At 34.3% G+C, this 8548-nt stretch overlaps 1 protein-coding gene across 1 annotated transcript; it reads right to left on the bottom strand.

Moving 5' to 3' along the window:
* Positions 1-2001: 2001 nt before the first annotated feature.
* LOC103323643 (basic helix-loop-helix (bHLH) DNA-binding superfamily protein) lies at positions 2002-6310 on the bottom strand. The gene is made up of 5 exons (XM_008225648.2): positions 6156-6310; positions 5875-6037; positions 5432-5662; positions 4863-5033; positions 2002-2393 (listed from the first exon to the last, which is right to left on the bottom strand). Exons 1-5 carry the CDS (start codon positions 6227-6229, stop codon positions 2304-2306), a joined length of 729 nt encoding a protein of 242 aa, XP_008223870.2. The 5' UTR covers positions 6230-6310; the 3' UTR covers positions 2002-2303.
* Between the last annotated feature and the right edge of the window lie 2238 nt (positions 6311-8548).

The raw sequence follows: 8548 nt of genomic DNA, 5'->3' as shown, positions 1-8548 counted from the left end.
GAGGTTTAAAAACAAAATTATCCGGCTTTAGCACCAACTCTCATAATTCATATGGACTTTTTATTATCAATAGTCCTTCAACTTTTTAAAAGTTCTCATTTTGGTCCATAAATTAGTTCGGTCTTTCTTTTCCTTTTTTGTGAACAAGGGGGGAAAAACCCCAAAGACAAACTACTCAGAAGAATGGTTTAAAAATTAGTTTCGTCTTTGTTGTCTCATAAACCCTAGCAGTGTGTTTGGATGAGGAAATTTAAAAGTACAAATGATTTCTCAAATGACGGAATTTAAATTGACAGAAATTAATGTTCTAGAATTTGTAAAATTTCTTGTTTTGGTGACAGATTTAAAACACGGAATTTAACATTTATTTGTAAAGTTATCTTTTTTTAAAACTTAATCTCTCTTGGGATTTTAGAAATGATGACTTTTAGATAGAATTTAAAGTTTGGATTTATGATCTCCAAATTACATGTTTTTTTCCACGCGGAATTTCTAAATTTCTATGTTTATTTATCCAAACACGGGAATTGGTTCATGTCAATTTAGAAATTCTGAGTTTTGTCAAAATTCCAAGTTTATTTCCCTCATCCAAATGCATTGTAAAATTTTCGTTGACGCATAAAGCTATCATCTTTTGCTCAACAAGGCTAGGTGCTATGAAATTTTTGAATATCAACTTTGCAACTATCTCCCACTTGTTGCACTAACTGAAAAAAAATATATATATATGTATGGCATTCGGAACTCTTTAAATTTAGTAGATCATATATAGAAGCTTGAAATAATCATTATAGTGGATGTGTTGAGCTGTGAAGATACCATTCAACTAGGAAAATGAGTTGGATCCTTTTTCGGTTTCCTTCTTGGTTTTAGTTTCCTATTTCAATTCATACTTGGTTTACAATTCCTATTTCAATCTTATTTTCTACCCATGTAACCCTAGATCTTATGCACTACCTTTAGAAAGCCATAATTTTGGGTGTGTGTATGTGGTTAAGAACCAAATTACGAGTGAGTGTGAGGAAAACACTTGAGTGCTTGTAATTGTTTTTCTCTTCTACTTCTATAATGAATTTCTAGGTCTTATGCACTACCTTTAGGAAGCCATAATGATCGGGAATAGCAAAATAATGCTATCTCCAGTTCACATAAGTGTTTCTCGATATATAAAGGCAAACTTTAAACATTTTGTGCCTCTGGGTTGTTGTCATGCCGACTCCCATTATTTTAGGACGGGTCTTAATTTTTGGAGGTCCAGGACGAGAGACTACAAAGAAGTCCTTTTGTATATATTCATCATTTCCACATGAAAAAAATGACAAATGCTTCACATCATTTCCACAGAGCTAGTATATATTCCATCATTTCCTTTTGTATATATTCATCATTTCCTTTTGTATATATTCCATCATTTCCACAGAGCTAGTTTGCCCACTTATGAAAGCCCAAAGACCACACATGCTTCACATCACCAATATGTATTGTCTATGTGATAAGCTTGAAAATTACTGCACGTGCAGCGTGTGAGAATATAAAGTGAAAAATGTCCCACATTGGAAAGTTGAGAAACCTAACGACTTATAAGGAGTTGGACTACTTCCCTTGACGAATTGATTTTGAGATAGAACCTCAACTTCCTTCAATTTTTTTTTCCTTAAACATAGTACTTTAATTCAAAATTAAAGAGAAATACTAGAGATACCACATTTGTATTCATACCCTAGATAATAATCCTCAATTTTGCTTTATTACATCAACTTTCTTGCTTTCTCCTAGTCCCAGCCCATGGAAAAAATGGATTGGACCTAAATCAGACCCAAAGTGTTAGCTGAACTGATTGTGCGGGGCTTGCTTGTGGATTCAACCCAAGACTTTTGAGTGTTGCAGGTTGTGGGCTTGTATTTGTGCTTTTTATTTTTCTTATTTTTTTGTTTTTGTTTTTTTGTTTTTCTATTTGATGTTTTTGGGCCTCCACTCCCATTTATGATTGGTTAAATAGTCTTACACAACCAATTATTCAATTCAAAGACATGTTTGTTACAGCATGATCATGCAATTATTTAACACTGGCTTTGAACCCAAAAAAAAACAATGTTAATTTTCTCAGAAGCTAAACCAAGACCAAAGGCCGGACTTTCATCAAGGAAAAAAACAAAACCCAATAAAGAGAGAAGACATTTATGTAAGAAGAAGAAGAAGAAGAAGAAGAAGAAGAAGATGGAGATGGTGACAAGCAACAACAACACTAACAGCAGTGATGTGAAAAATGTAACTTTGATTCATGGATCAGTTTGTTGTCATAATTATATGCTCATGGGGCTTTGTGGATCATTCAAAGCTGCAATGGCTGTTTCAATTTTAATCTTCAAATGATCTTTTTCTTCTTCATCTGCCTGCAAAAAAAAAAACCAAATTAACAAGTTAATTAAAATTGATTAAAGCTCTATGAAGACAAAATTAATGACATGTAACGCATCTTAGGTGCCCCGATGATTTTTTTTTATAAAAAGGCGATAGAATTTTATTATATGATGATAATGTAGGTGATGAAAGAATAATTTCATGTGTGGACAAAACTTAACATCTTTAAAACACGACTCATTGAAAGAATGATCGTGATGGCGTCATCACAAACATAAAAGTATTTAAAGCGTGGCTTGATTATTTTCGTCATTTGCAACGTCCACAAGTTGAATATGTATATATATGAACAAAGACAAGGGGAAAAATACATAATATTCAAACAAATTTGAGAGAAAATAAATAAAAAGTAAGAGGGGAGATGGTGTGGACACAGCATCATAGTTTTTGTTGTACCAAAATCCATTCAAAAACTTTACATAAAAAAAATGTAAAAGGAACATTAGGAGCATGAATGTGAGGTGCAGATGTAACCATCATACTTTTAAGGTGTGTCTTGCTTTTGCCCCGGAGAAAATAACAAAAACAAGGCCAGAAAAATAAACTGCAACAATAATTCATATCACACAAGATACTTGGGACCATTAGTAATGTGTTGGCTGAATATTCAAGGATTGGGAAACCTTATCCACCCATCACATAACCAGAGGGAAAGCTTTCAACACAAAGTGCACTTATCAGATTTTAATCAACATATGATTTTGACACCATCTATCCCTTTTCCTCTTTCCTACTTTGGGGGCTAACCTACTAAGTTGGACATTCAATATTTTTGGAAACGAGACTTGTATACATGACGTTGATATGACCGCACCTTAAATTTTTTATACTTATTTTCATATGTTTCGTATGAACGATTTTCGATCCATGATTAAAGTCAACTCCTCGTGAATTAACGACTGAAAATCAACTGTATGTTCCAACACTATCATGTACTTAAAGTCTTTTGTGCCTAATATCATGTCACAAATGTAAACGAAGAGGAACTTAACAAGTAACCCATCTAAAGAAAAATTGGTACTTGTAATGAAAGCCAAAAATAAAAACTAGTACCAAAAATTCAAAGTGGAGCATCATTATTATATGTTAAAATAAATTCCCCACGAGGTCTCCAAATTTGTCCAACCATCCAATTTTTGTTTGGTTGCTGATATCTTCTACGAAACTTCACCCATATGGGAAACATGTTTCTTTGTAACTATTGACCAGAGCTTATCCACTGACCATTGACCATTGACATCACACTTCAACAACAATTTCAAGTACGAGATTTCCTTTTTTGTTGGCTTTGGGAATAATTGATGTATTCAACTTCCATGATCAAACATAAAAGTTTTAAAAAAAACATCTTATTGAAAAAAAAAAATTAATTTCACGGACCTTCATCTCACAATATATATATATAAAACTCTATGCCTTAAGTTTTTCGGTCTCGCGGACGTACAAGAAAACTCAGTTCGATCTCCAAATTTCTATATCTAATAAAAAAAGTGCGTTATGAGATTTTTTATATAGATTTTGCTAGGAACAGTCGCCCAAACAATGTGCTCATTTTCTTAATTACCAAAATAAAAGGCGATTGACGAGGAGGAGATGAGAGCAAGAGAGGTGATGAAAATGAAGTTGGAGCAAAAAAGGGAAAATGTTAAAAGAGAAAATTCAATCCAAATGGGGTCGTTTCCTCACTTTTGCTCATCGACTGGTATTATTCGAACACTGTGGATTACACCAAACAATCATTTGCCCTTACTAGCCCGTATCATGTAATGGATCATCCACTTTAGTAAAAGTGCTCTCCATTGGTTTCCAATTCTTGTGGACCCTCAAATTCTACGTCTTTATTATTATTATTTGTCATTATTTTACTCAACTAATTACTCTTGTTAGTTTGATTAAATAAAAGTTTTGTTCTTCATTTAGGTCAAACAAAACTTAGTTTCCTTCTTTTTTTGAAGTTCAAATTTGTTTACGGGTAATACTTATGAGATTTTTTCTATTTTTATACGTTTTCTGACAGTTAATGTGTACTTATTAAACATTATATAATATGGTCAAACCCAAATACTTAAGATCTGAAATCGAAACCTACTACACACATAAACCCTTGATTTTTACCCAAACTCCTTTTACTTTATATATTTCAAACATTTCAGAAATTAAATTTAGTCGCTATCATATAGAAAAGAAGGCCCTTTGTTCTCATTTCCCTTCCTCAATTCTTGCGAGCACCCTTTTGGGACCGTACCAAATCACATGTATTTGGTATGGTGCCTAGGGCGCATATAGAATTAAATCACGCGACATTGCCCCAAAGTTCCATTTTCATGTGCCAACCAAGAACCCCACAACACTAAAAATATTAAACTAAATAAAGAAAAACTCACCCCCCAAAAAAAAGTTTAATTAAGTAATAAGTAATTAAGCAAAGTGAGTTTAATTACCTCAATGAAGACTGTCTTCAAGACTCTCCCAGAGAAAGCAGTAATATTTGCTGTAATGATTTTGAGCTTCAAAGATTCGAAGACCTCACACAATTTTACCATTGTGTCCGTTCTTTTGCTGCATGTCAAGCTAGCCACCACTGTCTTTTCCCCCATGTATGTAACCCTAAGCTGTAAAGTGTAATATTAATTAATTAATTAATCAATGGATTACATATAATATTACATTATTATATAGTTTTCAAAAAGAATAGTGCTATTCACACCCCCCTCAAATTGTATTATACACTCTTCTAGAAAGTGCAGATGACGTTGTCATATGACAGTATACTTGCAGTGCTCCTTTGATATAAGTGCATGAAGCTTTCCGGAGAAAAAACTTGTGTGAAACGGGAATGATATTGTTTTACTATTCACACTCAATTACGATATGTAAAGTGAAAAATTTATCATGACATACTGTGATTGAACCGGAATAGCGAAATAATGCTATCCCCGTTCTACATAAATGTTTCTCAGATGGGGATACATTTAATTGATCAAGATTTAACAGAGAAGGATTGACTTACTTCAAGCACTTCAATGGTGGAAGTTCTTGATCCTCCGGAATCATAGAGCTGCTCAATTTTCTTCTTCTTTGACCTCAACAAGACTGGTAGCTCTTGATCAAATTCAGAACCCAGATTTTTCTTTGATCTCCCAGATTCTAGCTCCCCTATCTCTGTCTGAATTCTTCTTTCTTGTTCATGAAGCTCCTGGATGTAGTCAATGGCGTCTTTGATTATAGAAGCCTTATCCATCTGTACCCCAAACCCAACAAACCAACCAAATTATTAAAAAAAATCCCAAATCATCATGAACACTTTTTTTTCTTCTTCTTCAAAATAAAAATAAAATAAAATAAAACAATGATATTAATATTTGATAATATATATATATATATATATATATATTATAACGGCAAGCAAACAAGCAAGCAATAATTAAGGAAATAATATTGTATGGCCAAAACCTTGCTTATTTTGGGGACCACTGCTCTAAGAGCAAAGAGCCTTTCGTTGAGCTTCTTCCTCCTGTTCCTTTCAGACACAATGTTTTTGGAGGCCATGGAAGAAGCTCCTCCATCTGGTGAGCTGGAATCATAGTACCCAGAAAAAGCCTCATCCAATCCCCAGCTGCCATGACAAAAATTGGAGTAAAAAACAGCAGATATATATATATATATATATAATATTATGAAAGCTTATTAGAACATTAAGATAAATTAAGCTCCATAATTAATAATATATAAACCTGTCAAGCTCTTCATTTTGGAAGAACATATTGGTTTCCCAGTAATGTTTGTACTCATCACCAATGTTGTCCATTGCTGCTCAGAGAGTCCGATGAGAGAGAGAGATGGGATTTTTTTAGTCACAGTGGGTGGGGAGGGGAGAGGGAGTGAGTTGAGGGGATTTTTATAAGTGGAGAAAAAATCTGAATTCATACACGTGGGAAGAGGGAAGCAGGGATGCTTCTTCCTGGAATCATGTGAACCGTCGATTGACTGGATGAATATTGAAAACGTTGGTCTACAAGGCCGCGTAGGACCACTATAAAAAACTTGAACTGCCTTCTCTTTTAGCAACGACAACAACCAAAACAATAAATACATACTAAATAATAATAAATAAACAAATGACTGTGCTGGCTACCTTTACTCTCTCTATCCATTACACAAGGCGCGTGCCTTCAATCTCCCTAATAATTGGGGTCCTTACAAATTTTTTGTTCTTCGGGTGTGGTACGGAAGAAAGTGTTCCACGCGCCCGTCACATGAGTGGCTCTTATAAACTTTGTGTGGACCATCACCCAAGAAAAACAAAAGGAAAATATATATTGATATATTACTTGGGTCTACACAAACCGAGATTTAAGTTTTTATCTATATTTAAAGACAAAGGCTTAGTTCAATGAAACATTAGTTTGCATACCGGTGGTCTCATGTTCAAACTTTCATAACAGTTTAATAGTGTGTGTGAAACTTCTCCTCTCCTTATAGTTAAGATTATCTCTCATATTAGAAAAAAAGAAAAAGAAAAGGCATGAATCCTGTACTTAAAAAAACGAAAGAGAAAAAAAAGGTATATTAGCCTACCGTTTAGTATGACTTCCACTCAATTCGAGTTAACCAATTTGATTTCACTTATACTTTAAATGCGAGATTTTTTAGATAAAAAAAAAAAATACAAATGATAGTCTAAACTAAAAAAGGAAGGGGAGTTTTTCAAAATGTCATGGGCTTCAAACTTGAGATTAGAGGTGTCAAACGGGACGGGCCGGACGGCACGAGCCCAGCCCATTTAAATGAGGCACGGCACGGCACGAGCACGAATATTAATGGGCGTGCTCGCGCACGCGAAAACTGGGCGGGATCAAAAATGAGGTCCAATGGACCGGACGCCCACGGCCCGACATGGGCCGGGCTTGGCAGCAAGCACGAGCCCAAGCACGGCCCACTTAACATTTTTTTCTTTCTCAAAAGTCAAAATGCAATAATTTGACATCTAATGTCATTATTTATATGTTTTTTTAATCATAAATATATATTTGATGTATTTCATTTTAGGGAAATTACTTGGGTCCTTAATTAATTAAACATATCAACTACAAATTAATTAAACAATATTGGACTTGATATCTAATCAGTACATATGACATATATGCTTATCTTATAATCAAAGTAAGACATTATTTCACATATAAAATAATAAGTTGTTTAAAGATGAAAAGTTGAAGTGGACTTTGTAGAGTTTGACACTTTTTGCCCTCTGCCATTTTCATATTGTTTGGATGTTTGATTGATTAATGTTTTCAAATAGTTCATCATTTCTTGCCTCTAATTATATTTTTAATGTTTATAATTTGAATTATCTAGTGAAAAAAAAAATGAAGTGAAAAAAATTCAAATTAAATGGATTGGTTCTTGGGCCCGAGTGTGGCACGAGCACGAGCACGGCACGGCACGAGCCCGGCCCGCCCGTTTCAATATGGACATGGGCTTTGGGCGGGCCGGGATTAATAATTTTACTAAATGGGCCGGCACGGCACGGCCCGATAAATTAAATGGGCGGCCCGGCCCGACACGAAAACGTTAAAAGCACGAGTTTAAATGGGATGGGCCGGCACGGCACGGCCCGTTTGACACCTCTACTTGAGATGATCGATTAACAAGTGAAGGCCTTTTTGCATTGGACGAGATCTCATTGACTTTAAATGCGATAATTTATTGAAACAACTGGATTCAATTTAGACTTGAATACGAGCGATGATTGAGACAAAACTCAATTTAGACTTGGAATACTAGGTGAACATTGAGACAAAACTCAATTTGAATCCAAATATGAACAAACTCCATTTGACTTAGACTTTAATGTAAGTCAATTCATTCCAACCCTAAGGTAAAGTTAGGTCCAATTTTTATTTAATTCTAATTTATTTTTTTCTCTTTCTAGGTAAATTTTTTGTCTAGTTTCTTTTTCGTTTATTAAACAAGGGTAAATTTTTAGTTTATGCGTCATGAATTTAATGGTTGTTAACGAGGGTCAATAGGCATGAAAGCACATTTTTGCCCATGCAAATGAGACCCTTCAAATTTTTTATGAAATTGAGATGAAAATTTTCTAACTTCATTAAGACTCCGCCCT

Source organism: Prunus mume, linkage group LG2 (genome assembly GCF_029339155.1).
Source record: "Prunus mume cultivar Tortuosa linkage group LG2, ASM2933915v1, whole genome shotgun sequence".
Taxonomy (NCBI): domain Eukaryota; kingdom Viridiplantae; phylum Streptophyta; class Magnoliopsida; order Rosales; family Rosaceae; genus Prunus; species Prunus mume.
Note: the sequence above shows the minus strand (reverse complement) of the source record. Positions and strands in the feature narration are given on the sequence as shown.

Coding starts and splice junctions, on each gene's coding strand:
- LOC103323643 (XM_008225648.2), bottom strand. CDS start 6,229: ATGGACAACATTGGTGATGAGTACAAACATTACTGGGAAACCAATATG. Junction 6,038..6,155: donor CAAAATGAAGAGCTTGACAG/GTTTATATATTA, acceptor TTGTCATGGCAG/CTGGGGATTGGATGAGGCTT. Junction 5,034..5,431: donor CCACCATTGAAGTGCTTGAA/GTAAGTCAATCC, acceptor TACACTTTACAG/CTTAGGGTTACATACATGGG.